The 24,813-nt window shown below is 46.1% G+C and overlaps 2 protein-coding genes across 12 annotated transcripts in view; both read left to right on the top strand.

Moving 5' to 3' along the window:
* The window catches only part of SNUPN (snurportin 1), a 36,650-nt gene extending 24,237 nt beyond the window's left edge, over positions 1–12,413 (top strand). For all 9 annotated transcript variants that reach the window (XM_040493327.1, XM_040493321.1, XM_040493326.1 and 6 more), the window contains 6 exons: positions 3,673–3,777; positions 3,996–4,092; positions 6,451–6,548; positions 8,619–8,696; positions 10,294–10,374; positions 11,823–12,413. In XM_040493327.1, coding sequence (XP_040349261.1) covers positions 3,673–3,777; positions 3,996–4,092; positions 6,451–6,548; positions 8,619–8,696; positions 10,294–10,374; positions 11,823–12,143 — 780 coding nt within the window. In that variant the 3' untranslated portion in view covers positions 12,144–12,413. The remainder of the gene's footprint in view (positions 1–3,672; positions 3,778–3,995; positions 4,093–6,450; positions 6,549–8,618; positions 8,697–10,293; positions 10,375–11,822) is intronic.
* Positions 12,414–23,255: 10,842 nt separating this feature from the next.
* The window catches only part of PTPN9 (protein tyrosine phosphatase non-receptor type 9), an 82,086-nt gene continuing 80,528 nt past the window's right edge, over positions 23,256–24,813 (top strand). For 2 of the 3 annotated variants that reach the window (XM_040493314.1, XM_040493313.1), the window contains exon 1: positions 23,256–24,009. Coding sequence is in view for 1 of the 3 variants with exons in the window: in XM_040493315.1 (XP_040349249.1) it covers positions 23,947–24,009 (63 nt within the window). In the remaining 2 variants the exon portion in view is untranslated. The remainder of the gene's footprint in view (positions 24,010–24,813) is intronic. The other variant, XM_040493315.1, reaches the window with a different exon arrangement.

The following is a 24,813-nucleotide window of genomic DNA, read 5'->3' as shown; positions in this document are numbered from 1 at the left end:
TTTGTTTTGTTTTCTTTTGAGAGAGAGAGCATGAGCAGGGGAAGGACAGAGAGAGAGAGAGGAAGAGAGAGAATCCCAAGCAGGCTTTACACTGTCAGCACAGAGCCCTGCTTAGGGTTCAAACTCATGAACCATGAGATCATGACCTGAGCCAAAATCAAGAGTTGGATGCTTAACTGACTAAGCCACCCAGGTCCCCCTAGACTATGGTTTAGATTTTGGGGAACCATCAAGAATTGTTGAGCCAGGGACAGAGTTGAGACTTTGTATGACATGCCCATTAGTGTATATAAAAGGGTCTGGAAGAGAGAGACTGTAGTAGGGAGCTTAACTTTGCTAAAACCATCTGATGATGAGTGCTGAGGGCAGTGAAGGTGTAAAGAAAATGAGGTCATGAATATGAGAAGTATTGCCAGGTTGAACAGATGGAATTTAACAGTAGATTGGATAGAAGAGGCAATATGAGAAGTGGTTAAATGTTTAAGCTCTGAAGTCTCATTGACCTGACCTCAAAGCCAGGCTTTTTGTTGACCTTAAGCAAGTTACTTAACCTCTCTAAATCTCTGGTTTCTTATCTGTAGATGAGGATATTTACAGTACTATTTCATAGGATTGTTAGAAGGATTAAATGAGATAGTGTATCCTAAATACTTAGCCAGGAGCCCCACAAGTACTATTTTTTTAAACAGCCTTGAGATAAATTCACATACCATACAAATACCATACAATTCACACATTTACAGGGTTTTGATACATTCAGTGGTTTTTAATATATTTACAGGGCTGTGCAACTGTTACCACTGTCTAATTCCAAAACATTTCATCACCCCAAAAAGGACCCTCATACCCATCAGCAATCAGTTCCCATTCTTCCTTTCCCCCAGCCCTTAGCAATCAGTAATCTACTTTCTTTCTCTATGGATTTGCCTCTTCTAGACATTTCATATAAATGGAATCATACAAGATGTACCCTTTTTGCCTGGTTTTCTTCACTTAGCATAAGGTTTTCAAGGTTCATCTGTGTTAGAGCATGTGTTAGAACTTCATTTCTTTTTATTGCCAAATAATATTCTGTTGGGGCGCCTGGGTGGCTCAGTCAGCTAAGCATCCAACTTCGGCTCAGGTCATGATCTTGGGGTTCATGAGTTTGAGCCCCACGTCGGGCTCTGTGCTGATAGCTCAGAGCCTGGATGGAGCCTGCTTTGGATTCTGTGTCTCCCTCTCTCTCTGCCCCTCTCCCACTGTGCTCACTCTCTCTCAAAAATAAATAAACATTATCTTTTCTGTTGTATAGATATACTACACTTTGTTTATCCATTTATCCATTGGTGACCATTAGGGTTGTTTCCCTTTTTGGCTATTTGTGAATAATGCTTCTGTGAACATTCACATACAAGTTTTTGTGTGGATATGTTTTCATTTCTCTTGGGTATATACCTGGAAATGGAATCACTAGGTGATATGGTAACTCCGTGTTTAACATTTTGAGGAACTGTCAGGCTGTTTTCCAAAGTGACTACAATGTTTTACGTTTCCACCAGCCGTGTATGAGGGCTCCAGTGTCTCCACACCTTGCCAGTGCTTGATATTGTCCATCCTTGTGAGTAGAGCCACCCTAGTGGGTGTGAAGTTGTGTCTCATGGTTTTGTTTTGCATTTCCCTAATGACTAATGATATCCAGCATCGTTTTCACATGCTTATTAACCATTTGTATATCTTTTTTGGAGAAATGTCTATGCCCCTTTTTCATTGGGTTGCCTTTTATCGTTAAGTTGTAAGAGTTCTTTATATATTCTAGATACAAGTCTTTTACCAGATCCATAATTTCCAATATTTTCTCCCATTCTGTGGGTTATCTTTTTATTTTGCTGTTGGTATCAGTGGCAGCACTAAAGTTTTAAATTTTGGTGTAGTCTTACTTACGGCTTCTGTGTTTTGTCACTTGTGCTTTTGGTGTTGTAGCAGTACCATTCTTTAAGGAAGTGTTGATTATGCCTTGGTTTAAGATTCGGTAACAGCGAGTGGTGTTGCTATTAACAGGGCTACAGGATGCAGAAAGAGAAAGGGGGGTTTCAGGGATGGAAGGTACTTGGGTGACCAAAGGCAGTGAGTCCTGTTTTGGGTACATTGAGTTTAAGGTACAGAGAGAGCAAGCAGAGAAAGAGATACCTCCTGGACAGGTGCAAATATGGGTCTGGAGGAAAGGAAAGCAATTTGGAAATGAAAAAGAAGGAGAATTAGGAGGTGTCCTCTCAGAAATGGCAGGTGAGGCTGCAAACATAATGCGGTCCAGCCCCAGTGGGGCAGCATCTGAGAGAAAAGAAGGGGAACCTAAAACAGCCTCCTGAACATTCTCTACATTGCTTTGGGGGAGCATTTGGAGGAATGTTTGGCAGGAAAAAGAATAGCACCGTGTCATGGGGCTAAGGGAACATGCGTCAAGGAGGACAAAGAGGTGATGACAAGCAGTGTCACGACAGGAGTGGAGCCGGGAGGATAAGGTGGGGGAGAGGGAAGAGAGAGAGGAGGTCACTGATGGCTGTTGGCAGGGCTGCGGGGGTAGCAAATCTGGACTGAGGGTGTCAGAGTGGGCGGGAGGGCAGCATCAAGAAATATGAAGTTGTTGGGGTGCCTGGGTGGCTCAATCGGTTAAGTGTCCGACTTTTGATTTTAGCTCAGGTCGTGATCTTGTGATTCATAAGCTTGAGCTCTGAGTCAAGCTCTGTGATGACGGTGCGGAGCCTGCTTAGGATTCTCTCTCCCTCTCCCTCTGTCCTTCCCCACTCATGCTTTCTCTCACAAAATAAATAAACTTTAAATAAAAAAAAGAAATATAAAGCTGTTTTAAAAAGGAGAAAGTGGAATAGTTTAACAGAAACGCAGAGTGATTAAAGGTTTTCATTTTTGTTTTGTTTTTTATGATTAGGGCTTGAGCATTTTGTGGGCCAAGGGGAAGGAGAGATGAGAGATTCCGTGGGAGGGAGTAGTTGATAGGCCAGTCTCTGTGTAGATGGGAGGGATTGTGAGCCATGAGTGGAAGAGTTCATCTTTGCAGATTCATTTTGCCACCCGTGTTCCCCCACCCCTGTTTTTTAAGGCAGTTTTCCCAAAATCTTTTGCTAAGGTATTTGGGGTCACCAGTTTGAGAAATGATCTAGATTAAGAGCATCTCAAGGTCAGGGACCTTATTCATCTCTGAGGTTATAGCCCCTAGAACATAATAGTTATGAGAACGGCAGGCAGATGGACAAAGTAAGATGAGGAAGAGGGTCCCGTCACCCAGACACAGGAAGCAAGGTAGTAAGAATTATGGATGCAGGAAATGAAGATGAGGAGAGAAGTTGAAGTTCACAGTGAAGTTCACACGGCCTCCATTGAGTCAGTGTCAGTTGAGACAAGTCAACTAAGAGCAAGCAGGTGCAGGTGCACTGTCAGCCTACGTGTATTCTCATTTTATATATATAGGATATGAACTTTCTGTTGGTGCAGATGTCGCAGCAGCACACCGCTGCTGATTTTTCTTTTTAATATTTTATTTTTTAAGTAATCTCCAACACCCACCGTGGGGCTCAAACTCACAACTTTGAGATCAAGATTCGCATATTCCACAGACTGAGACAGCCACGCACCCCACCCCTGTTGATTTTTAATGCCATTTTTTGGTGTCCCCAGTTGATGCTGTCTGAGTGGTTGATTGACGTCCCTTCAGATCTGGGGCAGGAATGGATTGTGGTCGTGTGCCCTGTTGGAAAAAGAGCCCTGATCGTGGCCTCCAGGGTGAGTAGTGGCCCCTCCCTATACCAGCATGCCTAGTCTGTAGCGGGAAGGATTCTCTGCACTTCGTGTTCCTCATCTACACCTGGCATGGGGATTGAAAGGCTTTTCTGCAGGAGGGATTTGTTGAGAGCCATCTTTGCGCTGATGATACCTGCAGATTGTGAGGCAAGAGGGTGAGGAGACCTGATGCCTAATGGGAATGGTAACTTTCCACACAGGGCTTTACCAGTGCCTACACCAAGAGTGGTTACCGTGTCAACAGGTTTTCTTCCCTGCTGCCGGGAGGCAACAGGCAAAACTCAGCGACAGCAAAAGGTACCTACATAAAATTGTCTATGTATTAAGTTGAAAAAAAATTTTTTTTGAAATACATATATATATTTTTAAGTAATCTCTACCCCCAACAGGGGTTCGAACTTATGACCCCGAGATCAAGAATCACATGCTGTACCAATTGAGCCAGCCAGATGCCCCTGTTTATTAAGTTTTACAATTCGTAAAAGACAGTAGAAGTTCCTTGGTTATGTATTTTAAAGACTCACTTTAAAAAAAATTTTTTTGGGGCGCCTGGGTGGCGCAGTCGGTTGAGCGTCCGACTTCAGCCAGGTCACGATCTCGCGGTCCGTGAGTTCGAGCCCCGCGTCGGGCTCTGGGCTGATGGCTCAGAGCCTGGAGCCTGTTTCTGATTCTGTGTCTCCCTCTCTCTCTGCCCCTCCCCCGTTCATGCTCTGTCTCTCTCTGTCCCAAAAATAAATAAACGTTGAAAAAAAAATTTAAAAAAAAAAATTTTTTTTATGTTTTATTTATTTTTGAGAGTGAGAGTATGAGCAGGAGTAAAGAAGGGACAGAGAGAGGGGGGAACGAAAGATCTGAAGCAGGCTCTCTACACTGAGAGCAGCAAGCCCAATGTGGGGCTTGAACTCAAAAACTGTGAGATCGTGACCTGAGCCAATGTCAGGTGCTCAACCAACTGAGCCACCCGGGGGCCTCTAAAGACTCACTTTGAAAGCATACTTTTGAAACTGTATATCTGGATTCAGGCTATCTTCTTCAAGGTCAGGCCTCCTCAGTTGCAGAATAGATGCAGCCCTGTGAGGCCTACTGGGCAACAAATCCCTGGATTAAAGTCAACACACCTTTCCCACAGACATCCATTACAAGGTGACCCGAGCAGTTTTGGGGGAAAAGGTCCCTCAGAACGCTGAGTGTAAAGTATGATAAACTGTTGCTGGGGCTTGCTGCTAAATTCCCTTTTCTGCTATATTTTCTCCTGTATCATTGTCCAAACCTTAGCCTCTCCCTCTAACCTGAGCTCGGCTGAGGAGACAAAGATCATGGAGGTTAAATAAGTTGCTCACTGTCATTCATGGAGAAGGTGGCAGAGCTGGGCCTGAGGCCTGCTCTCTTTTCTGCCTGCTTAGGCTCCCTCGGTGGTTCCTCGTGTGCTTGGTACTGAGCCCAGGCTTTTCTACTGGCTTTCAGAACCTCTCACACATGAGCTTTGGTTCACCCATCCTCATGTCTTTCCCCTCCACTATATACCCACTCCTAGCTTTGTTCAGCTGGCTTGCCTCCCTGCTTCCCACATGTACCATGTTCATTTCACCTCTACACCTTTGCTCATGGCACATCAGTTCTCCAGGCTGAAATGCCCTCCCACCTCCCCTCTGCCCTATTGTTTTAACCCTCTGATCTCAGAAGACTGTGTTCACATACCATCTCTTCCATGCAGCATCGCCTGCTGCTCCGATCTCACTCCTCCGGAATTCCTGTTGCTCTTAGGTCGTGTTGTACAGCTCAGCTCTCAGTTCTCTTCTCTATGATCATCTTATCTCCTTCACTGGATTGTAAGGTTTTTAGTATATGTGCTGCTGAAGCGAGCACTGGATTATAAGGTCCTTAAAGGCAAGAATTACTTACAGGTAATATTCCACGCAGATCATATTACTTACAGTAGGAATTCAAAAGGGCATGTAAATTCAAATGGAAGATTACTTGCCTTTTGGACTGGAGTTTTTCTAAGGTGAGTAAATGTTCCAGTTTATTGAAAAGTTCAGAATAGGGCCACTGGGTGGCTCAGTCAGTTAAGCATCTGACTTCAGCTCAAGTCATGATCTCACAGTTCGTGAGTTCAAGCCCTGAGTCGGGCTTTGTGCTGACAGCTCAGAGCCTGGAGCCTGCTTCGGATTCTGTTGTCTCCCTCTCTCTCTGCCCCTCCTCCACCCTCTCCAAATAAATAAACATTGAAGTCAATAAATAATTAAATACAGAAAATAAAAGTTCAAAATTCCCACCTGGCTTAAGGGTTGCCTTGATCCCACTCACGCTGTCCTACCTCGAGTTGCCCTTAACCTGCCCAGGAGCGAGAAAGGGCCGTGAAGGCACATCTGGGTGGCTCCGTTGGTTAAGTGTCAGACTTTGGCTCAGTGTATGATCTCCCAGTTCGTGAGTCCACACACTGACCGTGCAGATCCTGCTTGGGATTCTCTCTTTCTCCCTCACTCTCTCCCCCACCCCCCACTTGCATTCTCTCTCTCTCCTTGTCTCTCTCTTTCTCTCTCAAAATAAATAATTGAAATAAAATAAAAAAGAAAGGGCCATAAAGAACTTTCTCCCTAAGAAACTCTGATTGGAAAGGGAACCCTGTAGTGACTTTCTGCTCTGTGTCCCCAGACTACACCATTCTGGACTGCATTTACAGCGAGGTGAACCAGACCTACTATGTTCTGGATGTGATGTGTTGGCGGGGACACCCTTTTTATGACTGCCAGGTAGGGATTGATAGTCTCCTCATGTCTTCTCCTATTTTCTCCTCTCCTGGGAAAGTGGCCCAGCATGTGGGTTTGGTACGTGACCAGCTTCTTGGTATGCACAGGATGTGGTATATCAAGAACATTATCTAATGTTCCTTGCCTCTTTGAGTGTGTTTAAATTAGCTTTGTTTTAAAAAAAGAAGGAGGAGGAACTAAGGGAAGTACAGCAAATCTTGAGGGGAGAAAAGAGAGAAACGGAGTGGAGGGGCAGGCTGGGACTCTGTAGAAGCTGCAGCCACCCCCTCACTCTCTCTGGAGTGTGGGAGGATTGCTGGTGGGGAGGACCGTGGGCAGCGGGGATGGTACCTGTGCAGGTGGCACAAGGAAGAGAGGTAGAATGAAGTCACCATCAAATAGTCTCTGGCCACCTCTACTGCTTCACAACCACATCCTGACCCTGAAAACAGCAGGGCCTCCTTGGTTCAACAGAAAGCCTCGAATCTCTGAGGGGCCTGCCCGGGAAGGAGATTTTCCAAGTGAAGAGGGGCCCCGATATTCTCCCCGAAGCGTCACCTTCCCCCAGCATTTTTCTGAGATTGTTGATTCTTAGGAGTGACAGTAGCAGTCATCGGAGTAAGGCTAGGTCAACCCCTCAGATTCCATCTCTGCTCCCAACACTGCCCCGTCACTGTCCCAGTTTTATAGTAGTGATTTTTTGTGTTCCCTGTCAATTAGTGTATCATAGTAGTTCTCAATGTGGCTAGAAATGCAAGTTCCCAGACCTACTGAGTCAGAAACCCTGGGGTCAACTCATGTTTTAATGAGCCTCCGGGCGATCCTTGTGCAGGCCCAGTCTGCGAACCATGGGTTGTCACTGCAGGTTACCTCTTTCCATAGCCGTTAGCCAAAGCATGATTTTCCAAAGCATGCTGCTGAATTTGTAACAATAATAGCCAAGGCTTGTACTGCTGAGCACTTTGTGAGCATTATCTCATTGAAGCCCTTATATCTCATTCACCTATAAGGTGAATACCGTTGTCATTCCTCATCGTACAGGAATGGAAGCAAAGAGCTACAGATGGTAAGTACCTTGCTCAAGTGCAGAGCCACACCTAAAACTCAGATCTCATAAACTCAATCTAGAGCATATTTTCCTTTAATTCTGTTGAAGGATGTTTCATAACATGTATTCACAACTTATAAATTTGGTAGCTAAAACTACCTATATTTCTATAATATATAAAATAACTGTGATGTTGTTTTTTTAATTTTTTTTTTTAATTTTTTTTTTCAACGTTTATTTACTTTTGGGACAGAGAGAGACAGAGCATGAACGGGGGAGGGGCAGAGAGAGAGGGAGACGCAGAATCGGAAACAGGCTCCAGGCTCTGAGCCATCAGCCCAGAGCCCGACGCGGGGCTTGAACTCACGGACCGCGAGATCGTGACCTGGTTGAAGTCGGACGCTTAACCGACTGCGCCACCCAGGCGCCCCTGTTTTTTTAATTTTTAAAAGCAAAATAATGGACAAGAAACAAAAGGTACTAAATAGCTACAGAAGGGTACATACCAGTAATTCAGAGAATGAAGTATATATGAGAAGTTAAAACTCTATAGTAGCTTCTAATCCTCAGAATTAAAATAAAACAAAGGCTAACATAATGTGCTCTGGAGTTAGAGTCCTGGGACCCATGGTATTTTCTGTGGGCAAATGATATAATCCCTCTGAGCCTCATAGTGCTCGCCTGTAAAATGGAGATGATGGTAATCCAGCTCTCAGAGGGTGGTTGAGTACTAATCAGGGTGTGTAAAGTCCTTAGTATGGGGCCTGCCACATAGTAGGCCTTCAGTGATCAGTGATCAGCTCTACTACCATTAAAAATCCTATTGGATTTTAAGAAAAAATCTCCAAAAATTTTATATAAGTATCTTTCTGACCTTATGGCAGTGTTTGAAGAGACATGAGATCAATGCTAGAAGAGCTTAGATCTTCAGAAACTACGTGACTATTTCGGATGGAGTGTGTTTGTTCACATCATCATTTGATGTGAGCAGCATTTCATCTTTCTGTTTCCCTCCTCTGTGGCAGACTGATTTCCGGTTCTACTGGATGCATTCAAAGTTACCAGAAGAAGAAGGACTGGGAGAGAAAACCAAGCTCAATCCCGTAAGGCCTGGTGTTAGGATTGCTGGATTCTCTATGGGGATTGGCTTGGATTGGTCTGTTATCTAAATATAATAATCATGAATGGACTTATCTTTTTAATTTTGAAGGAGCATGGCATAATGGGAAGGGTGTGGGCTTAACAGCCATCCAGATCTGAACCAGTTTTGGCTTTAACAATTACTAACTTTAACTAACAATTAACAAAGTTACTGACTTCATTTGGCCTTAGTTTCTTTATCTGTGTAATAGGGTTAATAACACCTACTTTACAGAGTTGTTCTAAGAACCAAGTGATACAAATGTGCAGGTTCTCTTAACATACTTATGGTATACACTTAATAAATAGTGGTTGTATAAAATGCTAATTATTTTATAATTATTAATAATGCTATCTAGAATAATGTGATCTAGAATAATACTGTCTTGAATAATGCTATCTAGAACTCCAGTACAGTGGTTCTCAAACTGTAACGTGCGTCAGCAGCGTCTGGAAGCCTGGTGAAACGTAGATGCCTGGGCCCTCCTCACCAGTGTTTGTGATTCAGTAGGGCTAGGGTGAAGCCTGATAATTTGTATTTCTAACAAGTGATGCTGGTACTGCTGGTCCACAGACCACACTTTGAGAACTTCTGCTCTTGTATGTGAGCTGAGAATGACCTCATCTAGTCAGCTGACTCCTTTCACAGATGAGAGTGTAAGCTCAGAGAGGGACTACCTTCCCCAACATCCCACAGTCCAGGATGAAAGCCCAAGTGCTTTTGCTATCCACTCTGATTAAATATGCGACAGCTATTTTCAGGGCATTTTATTAGCAAACACCTGTAGATTAGCATTTGATTGTACTTCGTGCAACACTTTTAAAAGCAATCGGATAACCAGTTACAGGACAATAAATGGAGTCAGTATCTAGTGATGTTATCGGTAAGGTCCTGGGAGAACATGCATTGAGGAAGGGGAACATAGGAGCTGCTCTCTCTGAAATGTTGTTCTAAGCACTCTACGTGTATTATGTCATTGAACCCGTGCAACAACCCCCATGAGGTAGATACTTTCATTATCCTATTTTATAGATGGGAAAGCAGAGGCATATACAGATGAAATGATTGGCAGAGTTGGGAGTCAAACCCAAGCAATCTGACTTACTAGAGTTTTAGTCCTAATCACTTTATTATATTGCTCAGTCTAAAAATCCTTGCTGATGTGGAAGGGGCTTCTCTAGCCCTTCTGTAGGACTGTCATATGGCTGCGAGAATAACATACAACCCCTAAACCTAGCACAGGACACTGGTTCTCAGTCCTGGGTGCGTGTTAAACTCAACTGGACAGCTTAAAAAAAAAAAAAAATGCCTGGGACCCATCCCAGGCCAATTCAGCCAGAATCTCTGAGTGAGGCATGGGCTTCAGTGATTTTTAAGAGCTTCCCTGATGATTCTTGTGGATAAAGCAAGGTTGAGAACCTCCAACCCAGTAATACGGTGGGGGAGGGGAGGTAGGGAAGGATGAGACTGAACTTTTTTTTCTTTGATACAGTTTTTATTTGCTAGAACCAATATTATTTGTAACATGTTGTAATTCTTTGTTGTAATTTATATTTTAGTTTAAATTTGTAGGACTAAAGAATTTCCCTTGTACCCCTGAGAGCCTGTGTCAGGTGCTGTCAATGGATTTCCCTTTTGAGGTAACACAAGCATTGTCTTTATTGCTCTGATGGGACTGCAGGACACAGGGAGCTTGGTTACCCAATGTCTTAGGATATCCTCTGACTTTGCTGTGTCAAAGCATCAGAAAAGGGCTGAAAGCTGATTCCTGGAAAAAGATGTGCCGCTGTCCTTCAGAGCCTCAGCTCTGCTCTGTTAGAGACATCAGAATGCCAAAGCTGCTCGTCTGTGTCCCTCATTTTACAGGTGGAGAGGTGGGGGCCCAGGGAGGGACAAGGCTTCCATTCCTAGGTCCTTCTGGGGTGCCTGTTTTCGGCCGCAAGCCTGGCTGCCATAGCTGACTGTAAAGTTGGGAGCTCCTGTGATGGACAGACCACAGGGGTTCAAACTCCTTATCCTTCCTTCCTCCCAAGAGCAAATGATGGCTGGGGATGGCAGTGCTTTCTGAACAGTGGTGTGGAGGCAGGGTGACCAACTTGTCCTGGTTTGTCCAGAACTTTCTCGATTTAGCACCAAAAGTCTCATGTCTCTAGAAGCTCCTCAGTTCTCAGCAACCTTTTATCATCCTCAGAATCTACAGTTATCCTCTCCAGCCTCAACACACAGACTTTCCTTTGCCCATCGTACCCTTTAAAATTCTGCCTAGTCACGCAGAAGTATTTGCTTGAGCTTGATATAATTTTGTTAAAAGGATCACAGCTTCCCAAATGAGGAAATGGCAAAGGCTGAGTTGCCTTCATTTCTGAGAGTCAATTAAGAAGGTGGTAAGAACACCATCTTTATTTATAACCCTATGCCCCAGTGACAATAAATGCTTTTTAGAGATGAGTCACTGAATCACGGAAAAGAAAATGTGGGACTGTAGGAGGTCTTCCCGTTGAGAAAAACTGAGCTTCCCAGAACATAGCTTGCAGATAATTTAGGGGGAGGTCAGGCAGCCAACAATGGTGTGGGGAACAGGGCTTCTTGACAGCCTGTTTTCCCTGTGTTCAGCAGTCCAGCCTCTTGGAGGGGCCTGTCCAGTTCTCCTGGTTTGTGCCCTGTGTGGAGAACATTCCCCATTACAGAGACATCTGAGTACTGAAAAGTACATGGGATCTGGGGACAGAAGACCTGGGTTCACGTTGAATTTGTGCTTCATACTGCCTGGGTTTTGGGGGAGGCCCCCAGAGCTAGCCCTAGTGCCATCTTAAACACCCTCAATGGTGGGTAAGAGGGTGAAGTAGTGGGTAGGCAAGCACCCTGTAAACAGGAAAGTGCTGTTTATGTTTTTATTTTCTAAAATTTAAATTTCTAGGTCATTTCTTCATTTAGAGAAATTGCATGTGTGAGAAACAAGGATTATTTTTCCACTGGCAGTGATCCAGGAAAGGCAGTTGGCCCATTAGAGCAGCCCCCATATGCATAGGCTCTCCTCGAAATACATGGCCCCAGAAGTCACTTTGGTCTCTGATTTCCCCTTTTCTAGGTAGATGGACTTCTCTTCTACCACAAGCAGACCCACTACAGCCCTGGAAGCACTCCTCTTGTGGGCTGGCTGCGCCCCTACATGGTGTCAGATGTTCTTGGAGTAGCCGTGCCAGCTGGCCCACTGACCACCAAACCAGAATATGCTGGGGAGCAGCTCCAGCAGATTATTGAGCACAAGAGGAGCCAGGAAGGCATGAAGGAGAAAGTCACACACAAGGCATCTGAGAGTGGACACTATGAGTTGGAACACCTGTCTACCCCCAAGCTGAAGAGCCCTCCCCATGGCCTTGACCCTCCAGGGAGCCTCATGGAAAACTAAACAGGGTGGCTCCTTAGGGAGTCACAGGATGGGGCTTGGTCCCAGAAGGAAGGCTGGGGAGGAGGACAATGACAACAAACAGGTGACTTCATTTTAGAGTGTACTTTCCAAAGCCACTCCAGCTGGAAACAGCTTATCTCCTATCTGAAATGCTGGCTCAGACAGTTGAGGGCGGTTTCCAGATTGGATGGATTTGGGATTTGAGAAGTAACTCCTGTGAAAAGTGTATCCCAGATATCTACAATGTAAATATATGTAATTCTTAAGAAAGAAGGTGTTTGTGATTCTTAAAACTTTAGATGGCCATGACCCTCCCCTACCTCCCCCTCCCCCTGCCGCAACCCGGGCTACCTAAACCATGACTGTTCAAGTATTGGCCCATTGCACTGTTTTTAGCACTTAAGCATTCTGCTGAGTTTCCAGTTGCTGCTGTTAGTAACGTCATTTTCTAAAAGGTCTTACCAGGAACTGCAGTTCTTGGTATTTGAATATGTTCCCTCTTCTGAGAAGTGTGAGTTTCTTTGGTTTAGACACTGCCAGAGATAAAATGCAAATGGAGTTCATTCACAACTTCAACAAACATTTGCGCCTTCCAGAAGATAAGCCTTGTGCCAGGCCCCCGTGATGTAGAGAATTATAGGGACAGGACTTGGTGTCTGCCCTTGAGGAGTTTGCAGTCCAGTGAGGAAAGACACCCACCAGCAGGACGCTGAGACCATTGCTTTAGGGCTGAAAGATGCATAGAGCTTGGGGCGGGAAAGCAGAGGAGGTTCCATAGAGGAAGTTGGAGCAGAACTGAGGTTCTGAGCAGGACAGAAGGGGCTCTGCAGACAGGAGAGCGGGACTTTCTCACACAGGCAGCAGGGTATGCAGTTGCACCCTCCAGAGCAGGGCAGGACTCCCTCTGGGACCTGAAGCACGTTCAGCACGGCTCAAGTTCAAACGAGGGTTGGGGAGCTGCCCAGGAGGAGGCTGAAGAGAGAGATGGGCCTGTGTGTTCTGCAGAGGTTTTAGATTTGATGTCATGGAAGAGCTCTGAGCCGGCCAGACCCATTCAGATTTGTCAAGTAGGCTCTTTGGCAGCTGTGGCAGTGGAAGATAGTATCTGAAACCAATTCGTTTCTGCTGTGTGTTCAGGAAATGTGTCCCGTTTCCTGTGGCCTCGATCTGCTTCTCACAGTGCTTTCCACCTTTCTAGGACTTCTTTTATTGGACAAAAAGACTTCACTATTCTAGTCCAGCAGTTACTAGTGTCCTGTGGACAAAATTTCGGAGGGATGCAGGTCAGATCTTGTCTGACTAGCAGTTGTTCCTTTGTGTTGTATTAATTCTGGGAACAGATCTGGGCAGACGTGGTTAAGTAGAGCCCGATTACACAAATTCAGCACACCAGTGGAACTTGCCTCAGTGTTGGGCTCTTACAGAGTTGCTCAAGCTGACTCTGTAAAATCGGAGAAAGAAGACAACTATCCCCCCCACCCCCACCCCCGCCACCATGATCCTGCTGGCTGCAGATTTAAGCATGCCTACATCAATAAACTCTTTTCTGAATTTGGGTCAATTCTGCAATAGGAACATTGTGCTCCTCTTGCCAAGAAGCATGTTGTCGGCTGTCTAGATGCTACATGATCTTCCAAAGGAAGTCTCTAGTTTGTACTCTTAGCAGGCCAACTATATCATTTCAGGAGCTGTGCATACTAGCTAGCGTCACAGAGACTTCGCCGGGCTCTGCTCAGAAATAAGCAGTCTGGAGAGACTGCTTCCTCAAAGGACATTCTTGGGAGACAGAACATACCAGCCAAACTTATCACCATGCACAACCTGATATTGTTGAATGATAGATCAAAGGATGTATCTTAGAGGAGTGCCCCTTCTATTTTTAACCGAGGAGCCAATATTATCAATCACTGAATAGAATGTGTCTTCAGGTCATATTTCTTATGAATTATAAAACTACCTCCTGTCACCTCTTTCAAAGATGATTGTGTAAATAAGTTGTCGTGATTGGATATTAGTTTTCTGGCCACCCTTCTGAACAGCAACCAGTTTCTTTTTTGTGGAATTATCTCTTCCCCATGCAGTGTGGTCTGGTGGGACTATAATCTCGGGGAATTGCCTTCCTTTAGCCAAACATCAGGCTCATGACTCAAGATGGGCCAATCACATGCTCCTCACCAAGAATCTGTATCTTTTTTTAAATGATTTTTTTTTCAACGTTTATTTATTTTTTGGACAGAGAGAGACAGAGCATGAACGGGGCAGGGGCAGAGAGAGAGGGAGACATAGAATCGGAAGCAGGCTCCAGGCTCTGAGCCATCAGCCCAGAGCCCGACGCGGGGCTCGAACTCACGGACCGCGAGATCGTGACCTGGCTGAAGTCGGACGCTTAACCGACTGCGCCACCCAGGCGCCCCAAGAATCTGTATCTTAAGCAGAGGAACAAAGAGAGTGAATCCATTGGAATTCATTTATTTTGTCCTCAGAAAGGCAGAGGGTGTTGCTGAGAACTCACTGAACTGAACTGAGAACTCACTGAAAGCTGTTATACTCACAGGTAGTTTGTCACAGTGAAAGGAAACAGATTGTTAGCCAAGGGAAGAAATGTATGGGGCAGAGTCCCAAAAATTCTAAGTACGAGTCTTCCAGTTGTCCTCTCCCAGTGGAATCATGGACAGCATTAACTTTCCTGGGCACTGTGTGTGACGGTACTCCTGGAGTATTGGCAACCAGAGAATCTCACCTGAGCCTTGGTGTCCAAAGTTTTTACTGGGACTTGGTCATATAGACCTGATTGGCTGACCCCAGTCTCTAGCCTCTCCAGAGGTCTAGCTGATAACACATGATCCAAAGTCCTCATTTCCCCCCAATCACATTGCTAGACTGTCTAGTGTGGCCAAAGACCCCCAGGTAAACACTTTTTTAGGACATTACAAAGGCTTAGAGCTTGTTTCTAGGAGCCAAGGGCAAAGGCTACCCTCCCTTTGAGCAAGGTTAAATTCCTTACTATGTACTCCCTCTATTAGATTGCAGGTTCTTTGAGGTCACAGACCTGGTCTTATTCATCTGGCATTGTGCCTGGCACTTGTATTAATTAGTGTTGGTTGGGTGAATGAATGATGAACTGGAATGAGAAGGCAGTCTGAGGGACAGCCCCTCTCTTCTCTACCGCATAGAGTAGTGACCCTGGAGAGGAGGCTGAGTGGAGGTATGTGGTGGACTGCTAATGGGTGGTTGAATAGACTGTAGAGTTCTAAGAATATGAACTGTGGTTCTGTGAATGTGCCTAAAAGGACAACCTGAAATCTTATCAGGATTGAAGCTATAGATTTCTAGCAAGGAAATGAGTAAAAACCTCACAATACATATTTTTAAGCAGATGTGGTCATTTGTTTTATGCCTTCTGATATGTAGGGCAGGAAAAGTAGAGAAAAGCCTTGAGATTTTGGCAACAGTATGACTGCTTGCTTTGGTAAGACACACTGATTTCTGAGTTCCGCCCTGTCTTAGGATTCTGTGATTACACCCAGTCTTTACATCAAAACAGAACCAATTTTAAGGGGCGCCTGGGTGGGGCTCAGTTGGTTAAGCGTCTAACTCTTGATTTTGGCTCAGGTCATGATCTCGTGGTTGTGAGATCGAGCCCTGCCTCAGGCATTACCCTGAGTGTAGAGCCTGCTTAAGATTCTCTTTCTCTCTCTGCCCCTCTCCCCCATTTGCTCTCTCTCTCTTTAAAAAAAAATACAGAGGGGTGCCTGGTAGCTCAGTCAGTTAGGCAACTGACTTCAGCACAAGTCATGATCTCACAGTTCATGAGTTCGAGCCCCACATAGGGCTCTGTGCTGACAGCTTGGAGCCTGGAGCCTGCTTGGAATTCTGTCTCCCTCTCTTTGCCCCTCCCTTACTCACATTTTGTCTCTCTCTCAAAAATAAATATTAAAAATTTTTTTTAATTAAAAAAAAAAAAGAACCAAATTCATTTAAAAATTTTGTTTCCCACCAAGTCCTGAGAAGTTTGGTCTTGGGTCTTGATTTGATTGTGACTTACCCCGGGCTCCCTCCCCAGTGAGTCCACTGCAAGGCAGAGGCAAGGAGAAGGGGCCTGGGAGAGCTGAGAGGTTGGCAGTAGTGAAGACGAATTAAGAATAGCCTCCCCCAGGGGTCCTGGGTATCTCAGTAGGTTAAGCATCCAACTTGATTTGAGCTCAGGTCATGATCTCACGGTTCATGGGTTTGAGCCCCACGTTGGGCTCTGCACTGATAGTGTGGAACTTGCTTGGGATTCTCTCTCTCCATTTCTCTGCTTCTCCTCTGCTGGCTCTGTCTCTTTCAAAATAAATAAATAAACTAAAAAAAGGAAAAAGCATGGCCTCATGCAGAGCTTCTGGGTGGCTCAGTCGGTTAACTATCTGGACTCTTGATTTCAGCTCAGGTCACGATCTTGCTGGTTAGGGGTCTCGCTGAACAGGAGATGAGGAGAGACAAAATTTGAAACCTGGATAGTACTTCTGGCTAAGACTTGGCACAGACTATTAACATTTGTAGCGAACTTCCTCCCTTCTTCCTTCCCTCCGGCTGGCGGTCCTTCAAGTCTGCCCTCTGTCTCCCTCCGCTTTGGCCCTGCAGGTTTTCTCCCCAGTCAGACCCGGGAAATAAAAGATGAAACTCCAGTCTGTCAGTTCTGCTTCTCTTTGGCAACTTTAACAAAAGCTTTTATAAGGGAGGAAGTTGAAACTGGTTCAAACAAGGTTCTATTTGTGGACTTAATTTGTCCATTCTGCTCTGGACTCCCATAAGTCAAAGTGAGTGAAAGCAGTGGAACTCAGATGGTACCTCCCTCTTATATCCGATGTTTTCTCATAAGCAACTAAGTATCCAAGGTAACCAAACCAGTTTGGTATTCTTTGGTAAAAACTGGACCTTGTTGGCTAGAAAGGACAGATCCATTCTTTTAGCAAACATTCAGTACCACCTACTGGGTACTGTATATTTGCTAGGTTCTAAAGAAAGAGTAATGACTAAGACATGATCCCTGCCCCCAAGGAACTCATGATCTAGCAGGAGAAATGGACAAGGAAGCAAATAATTAGAGTGTTAAGTAAACTCTAGACACAGGTGTAAGGTGTGGAAGTAACATAGAATAGTGACTGATTAACCTGTGATTTGGGAGTGGCACATAAGGTGTCAGATGAGAAAATTGTATGAGGAAAGAGCCAGCTCATGTTCTCATTAAAAACAAAAACAAAAACAAAAAACAAAAAATGGCCGAGAACAGCAATAGGTAAGGACTGATCCCTAGAGTATTTGGGGTAATGGGGGAATGTAATCTATGTGGGATAAGGTTTTTCACCTTTCTTGCAGGGCTCACCTTCAGCCATTCTAGTGGTGGTAGATTTAGCCTATGAGTAAACAAGAAAAAAATGTATAGACCCTGGTTAGCAGTATTATTTACTTATTTACTGTATGTCTGTTTGCCTTTTAGAAAAATAGCAGTAACAATTTTGGGGGATCTTTTATAGCCAAAACATGTGTGTATAGCACAATATATCTTTTCCACAGGCAGTAGATATTTTGGAGCAATGCTTGAGAGGAGCTTTGGATTTTAGTTTATTATTTAAAAAAAAATTTTTTTTAAACGTTTATTTATTTTTGAGAGAGACAGAGACAGAATGTGAGTGGGCTGGGGCAGAGAGAGAGGGACACACAGAATCGAAGCAGGCTCCAGGCTCTGGGCTGTCAGCACAGAGCCCGACGCGGGGCTCGAACTCACGAGCTGTGAGATAATGACCTGAACTGAAGTCAGAGACTTAACTGACTGAGCCACCCAGGCACCCCTGTTTCAAAAAATGTTTAAAAAAGTTTTTATTTGTTTTTGAGAGAGTGGGGGAGGGGCAGGGAGAGAGAGAGGGAAGCAGGCTCCACGCTGACAGCAGAGAGCCCACTGTGGGGCTTGAACTCCCAAATCGTGAACTTATGACCTGAGCTGAAGTCAGACACTTCACCGACTGAGCCACCCTGGTGCCCCTTTATTATTTATTTTTGAAGGTGGTTGTCTTCACTGATTGATTCATTCAATAGATTTAGAAAGGCCTGCCTACTAGGTACTAGGCTCTAGATACTGAAGGGCCAGGGGCCAACAAGATACAAGTGGTTCCTGACTTTCTGGAGCTTACTGTCTCATAGAGCAGCAGAGACTAGGCTGATGGATGTAGAAACAAGGGCACAATTAGGAACAGTGATCAGCTCTCTGATGAAAGAATAAGAGGGCACTGTGAGAGAGAGCAACAGGGAGTCTCAGTGTAGGGAGTAGCCAATGACGATCTTGCTGAGGAGGTGACTTTTGAGTTGAGACCTTAAGGATGAGTCAGATTTGTCTGGTGAAGAAGGTGGGAGGAAGGGGAGGATAAGGTTTCTAGACAGAGACCTGAACCCTTTGCTTTAAAAGCAAAAAACAGGGGGCGCCTGGGTGGCTCAGTCAGTTAAGCATCCAACTCTTGACTTCAGCTCAGGTCATGATCTTTTGGTCATGATCTCACACGGTCCTGAGATTGAGCCCATGTCGGGTTCTGCTCTGGGCCTGGGTGTGGAGCCTTCTTAAGAGTCTCTCCCCCTCTGCCCCTCCTCTACTCACACACATGTGCTCTCCTTGTCTCTCTCTCTCTCTCAAAAAAAAAAAATAATAATAATAATAATAATAAAATTAAAGCAAAAACCAAAAGTACAATTCATAACACCCCTCCTGCCAACGTTCCTCTTTGTAATTTATTTTTTACTTTCAGATTTCAGTTCATGTTAATTTAATAAAAATGTGATTTTTGTCTGTCACCTATATTTGCCCAACCCTATCCTCACCTTCCTCCCGAGGCCCTGCAGCCAAGCATTAAAAAATCTGAGGAGGCTATGTCAATACATGTGGATCTACCTTTATGTTTTTTGCAAAATGATAATTTCAGCTATCTCATGCTGTGATGGTGAGATTAGATGAAGTCATTTAGAACAGTACCTGGCACATGGTAGGGACACAAATGTGAACTTAGTATTTCAGTGTATGTGTGTACTGTAATTTCATTACTGAGTTTTCTATTGATGGACCATTATGTTGTTTCCAATCATTTGCTATTAGAAACCATTTGGCATCCCTAAGATTTGATTGACTATGATAACAGATAGTACCATGCTTGATTTTGTTGGTTCAAGTGTGCAGTTAAAGGCAAGCCTTTGTACTCCGACTCTCCTAGGATTACTGATGAAAGCAAATCCAGCCAGCTCCCTTGTTCTTAGTTTTGTTACCCCTGTGTCTGCTCAGAAACTTCCAAACGTTGTCCTGTTAGGACTGTGATAGGCAGCAGTTCTGGAGAGCTGTTCTCTTACACACCCACACGCCCACACACAGCTGTGCCTCTGAAAACACTGCTGAGTTTTCTCTCCTAGCTCACTCTGTTAGATTTCTCCCTTTATTTACTTATTTTTCTTAATTTTTCAAAAAATTTAATGTTTATTTATTTTGAAAGAGAGGCAGAGTGAGAGCAGGTGAGGGGGAGAGAGAGGAGACACAGAATCCAAAGCAGGCTCCAGGCTCTGAGCAATCAGCACAGGGCCCAACGCGGGGCTCAAACCCACGGATGGTGAGATCATGACCTGAGCTAAAGTCAGAAGCTTAATGCACTGAGATACCCAGGCGCCCCAAACCTCTCCCTTCATTAATTCTCTTCACCTGAAGCCTTACTAGGTCTTTAAATGCCTGGATCCAGGTTCTAGCCCAACACTAATTAATTAGCTAGCTGTGTGACTGTGAAGAAATCACTGACCCCCAGTGTCCTGAGAATCACTAGGCAAAACTTCTCCTGTGTACACTCAGCGGTGTGTGCTTGCTCAGGTCCCACTATTTCCTACTCCAGCTTAGTTCTAGAGCCATTCGCCTGCTCTGGGAGAAAAACTATATTTAAGTTACTATTTAAATTTGGTGGTGGGGGGGAGATTATATATCCACAGCAAGATTCAAACACGCTATGCTGTTGGAAGCCAAAATAGTAATTACTCTTGAGGAGTAGTGACTGGGAGGGGACATTAGGGGGATTTTGGCAAGTTGGGAATGTTCTATTTCTTTTTTTTTTTTAACGTTTATTTATTTTTGAGACAGAGACAGAGCATGAATGGGGGAGGGGCAGAGAGAGAGGGAGACACAGAATCTGAAGAAGGCTCCAGGCTCAGAGCCATCAGCCCAGACCCCGACGCGGGGCTCGAACTCACAGACCGTGAGATTGTGACCTGGGTCGAAGTCGGACACTTAACCGACTGAGCCACCCAGGCGCCCCAAGGGAATGTTCTATTTCTTGATCTGTGTGTTGGTTATATGGGTGTGCTCAGTTTATGAAAACTCACCATGCTGTATGCTTCACCTTTCTGTATGTATGTTATAGTTCAATAAAAAGTTAGCAAAAAAAAGAAAACCAAAAACTTAAAATGTGCAAAAGACCATATAGGGAAAAGTCCCTCTTTCTCTTCTATTCTCCTGACTCTGGCTTCTCCTCTTGAAAGACAATCAAATCAGTGATCTTTTCCTTCCTTCCTTCCTTCCTTCCTTCCTTCCTTCCTTCCTTCCTTTTTCTTTCTTTTTTTCTTTTTATGTTTATTTATTTTGAGACACACACACACACACACACACACACACACACACACACACACACAGTACAAGCCGGGGAGGGGCAGAGAGGGAAACAGAATCCAAAGCAGGCTCCAGGCTCTGAGCTGTCAGCACAGACCCTGACATAGGACTCAAACTCACAGACCATGAGATCATGACCAAAGTCGGACACTCAACCAACTGAACCACCCAGGCACCCTAACCAGTGATCTTTCTTCTGTATCCTCCCAAACTCTTTCTACCTATAAATAAGTTTATATGTTTTTTTTTTGTGTGTGTGTACAAATTATATCATTATGTACACTATTTTAGTCTTGGTTTTTTAAATTTTTTTTAATATTTATTTTTGAGAGAGAGAGAAATAGAGCACGAGCGGGGGAGGGGCAGAGGGCAAGAAGGAGACACAGAATCTGAAGCAGGCTGCAGGCTCTGAGCAAGCTGTCAGCGCAGAGCCTGATGCGGGGCTCAAACCCACAAACTGTGAGATCATGACCTGAGCCAAAGTCGGATGCTCATCTGACAGAGCCACCCAGGCACCCCGAGTCTTGTTCACAATATAACTCAGGGATCATTCCATATCCTTACATGTGGAAGAGACCATTGTGTTGTTCATTGTTGTAACCCCAGTATGTACTGGGGTTGGCAAGTCCAGTGCTTGGCATGAAAATATACTTGTTCAATAAATAGATTGCCTTCCAGAGAGGTATCTGGTTGCAGTACTGAAACTGTAACTCTTGTATGGGGTGATGAACTCAACCAAGAGTCAGCTTTATTGGTGCAAATAACCTGAGATAGAAGAAACAGATCCAAGTTCCAGGGGTTTCTTGTTTTATTCATGGAAAATTATGCTCAGAAACTGACATTATCTTTGCCAATAATTTAACATAGGTTCACTGCAGGAATTATAATTTATAATAATATTTCACAAGCCAGTAGCACACAGGATAATATCTCTTAAGTCAATAAAGAAATAGCATAATCTAAACCAATGATAGATTAATTACACTATCGTTGCAGACAAAGGGACGATGAAAGAGATGAATGAAAGTCCAAATTTAGATGATGTGTACATTTCTACCAGTTGGTTCTTGGTAGAGTCCAACTAAAAGCGAGGTGTCAGCTGCCAGCTTAGGTCCCTCCTTGCTTGGGGCATGTGGCTATCAGGCTATGGTTGGCAGCCATAAGTGGGCTGCTCTGAAGGTTATGTCTTCAGAACATTTACATATCTTGTGCCACTGCCTACAAGGAGTAGCCTGGCCGAGGCAGGAACAGATGTCCCTTCTCTTCCTCAGACTGCTGCACAGCTTACCACCACTGATGACTAAGAGTAGGCCACAGTAGGAGCAAATGTCTCAAGATATTTGGAAACCTATTTACATCAGCAAAGAGTAGCCGTGTCCAAACTGAACACTCTAGAGTTACTGTTCAAACCTCCTGGTTTTTACAGTTTAAAAGTCCATCACATGATGGACACCACTGGTGTTTCTATGGTGTCAGTGACGTAATGGTCCTCTTTACTCCGGGTGCAAGAGTTCGATAAGAACGTCCTAATACCAAACTTCAAAACAATTTCATCAAAACAAATTAAAACCACAAATAACTTTGTTCCAAAACATGGATCTGAAATCGTGACGAATCAGTGCACAACATTTTTCTAACCAAGGGCAACTTGAAGTTCTTATTTTAATGATGCAGAAATGAGATGAAGTCAGTGGTTGCTTCTGAAATCCTCGAAGGAGCATCAGAAGCCAGAGCACCTTCCTCTGTTGTCTGAAGACCTCTCCCTTGGATGTCTCTCCTAGCTCTCCAGGGCTTCAGCCATTAGGACTAGCTGTAGCTTGTTAGCTGGATCCCTTTTGGAATATTTCTTTTTGGACTGAAATGATGCAACAACATACTAGACCAGCCCTGCCTTCCCTGTGCCTCTCCTACGGATCCCAAGACTGTCCTGTAACACCCTTCAATGCTCTTTGCTGTGATTGCCCAAGTGAAAACCCAAGGTTTGCAAAGGCTGTGTAATTCCGGCATCAGGTTTGAAATCGGATGCTGCTTTTGTGAGGGACTAAAATTAGCCATCCTGGTTATGGATTACAGGATACGCGCAACAAAGAGAAAGTGAGAGCAGGGTCTGTTCCTTCACCAGACCTCCTGGACGTCGCAGGCAACCTTTACAAGGTCTTCCAGTCAGCAAGTGACATGGAGACAGATGAGGATTGGTGGGTCCCTCACACGACGGGGCAGCAGCAAATAACCCCGGCGAGGTGCCCGACAGCAGCTCGTTTTCAAACGAATGTATTCTCTTCCTCCTCCACGTAACTGAACCGTAAAACTCACGCCCCTTTCTTCCTCGTACCCCATCCTCGCAGCCGGGAGTCGCCGAAGCCCCTCCCAGCGCCTGTCCCTCCGGTCTCCCCTCCCCCGCCCCCTGTTTCCCCCGCCTGGGCTCCTCTCTGTCTCCCCCTCCCGGACAGCGTCCGCGCTCGGCCGGCCCTCCCGCCGCCTGTTTGTGAATGAGACGCTCAGTTTCTCAATGGAGCCGCGGGGGGCTCGGGCGGACGCGGCGCGGCCGCAGCGCTGGCCCTGAGCCCGGAGGGGGGCGCCTTTTCCTCGCTCCCTCCCCTCTTCCCTCCCTCCCGCCGCCGCGGCTTTTGAGGAACGGGGCTGAGAGGCCGCCGCGTAGGTCGCCGGGGCCCGCATCCCCGAGGACTCCGCCTCACGCTCCGGAGGAGCCGGAGCGCGGCCGGGGGAGCCAGACGCCGAGGAGGACGGCGGCCTTCGGGAAATTTCCGCCGAGACCCTCCGCTCTGGGCTTAGAAAGTTCTTGAGTTCGTATTTCCTTTTTAAATCCCGGTTGGCTATTAGCTCTTCGCCGGCACCTTTTTTTTTTTTTTTTCCGGGAGAGGAGGGGGAGTGCGGGGAAAGGAGAGAAGAAAATAAAAAAGGATTTCCGCCCGGAGAGAGCGACAGTTGTGAGAGCTTTTCCTTCAGGAGACGGGAGCGGCGTTCCCGGCCGCCGCGGGCGCCCGGCCCCGCCGGCCCCACCATGCGCGAGCCGGCCTCCGGCTGTTGAGGCACTGAGACGCGGAAGCGTCGGCCGGCAGCACCGGGCTCTCGGCGCTCCCGGGCGCGTTCGGTCGGCCGGGCGGCGGCGGCGGCGGCGGGATGGAGCCCGCGACCGCGCCCCAGCCCGACATGGCGCCGGAGCTGACCCCGGAGGAGGAGCAGGTAAGCGGGGCCGCGGCCGCGGCGGTGGGTGTGTCCGGACCCCCGAGGCCTAGGCCGGCCTCTGCCCGCGGAGGCCGCGCGCTCCACGGCCCCCGGCCCGCGGGTGCCCCTTCCCCCGGCGACCGCGCCCCAGGCCGTCAGCCCCCGACCCGGGGGACGCCGCGGGACGCAGCTCCCGGCCTCTTCGGTCCCTTAGGCTTACGGGCCTCAGATCGCCCCCTCCCCCCATTCTGGTGGTAATTCAAGTTCCTCGGACTGGGGGGCCTCCCTTTCCCTCCCACCACCCTCGACCCCCGACGTTTGCTGAACACCTACTTGCCTTCGGGCCCTCCACCCCTATAAATGTTCAGCTTCTTTCCTTAAGGGTTTGTGGTTTTTTAAGGACAGGCAAAGTCCCGTTGGGGGGAGGATTCCTGTGGGGAACATCTCCTCACCCGAGGAGAGTGGTGATAGGCAGTGGGTACGTAGATGCCCTAGATTTTCTGATGAGCCCCTCGGGCTTCTCACAGGGCTGTGGCAGGCCTACTTGGGCAGATTCTGGAAGACCCAGGCCTCATGCACCCGAAGCCCCTGGACTGGACCGCCCTATTCAGCGCTCTCAAACTGGGCGCATCCCCTCACCCCCACTTCCCTACCCACCCTCCCATCTCATCTCGCTGTCTCCATCTTTCTGGAGCCTATGTTGAGCTCCATTGTCCCTTAAAGCTTATGACCTTCAGTTCCCAGGAGGAAGTGGTTTGCGGTGTCATTCTGGGGGTTTGGGTAAGGGAAAAGCCCAGGGCCCTTGTATCTTTCCCTCCCCCA

The sequence above is a fragment of the Herpailurus yagouaroundi genome, unplaced genomic scaffold (genome assembly GCF_014898765.1).
Source record: "Herpailurus yagouaroundi ecotype Mexico unplaced genomic scaffold, PumYag 184, whole genome shotgun sequence".
In the NCBI taxonomy this organism is placed as follows: Eukaryota; Metazoa; Chordata; class Mammalia; order Carnivora; family Felidae; genus Herpailurus; species Herpailurus yagouaroundi.
Note: the sequence above shows the minus strand (reverse complement) of the source record. Positions and strands in the feature narration are given on the sequence as shown.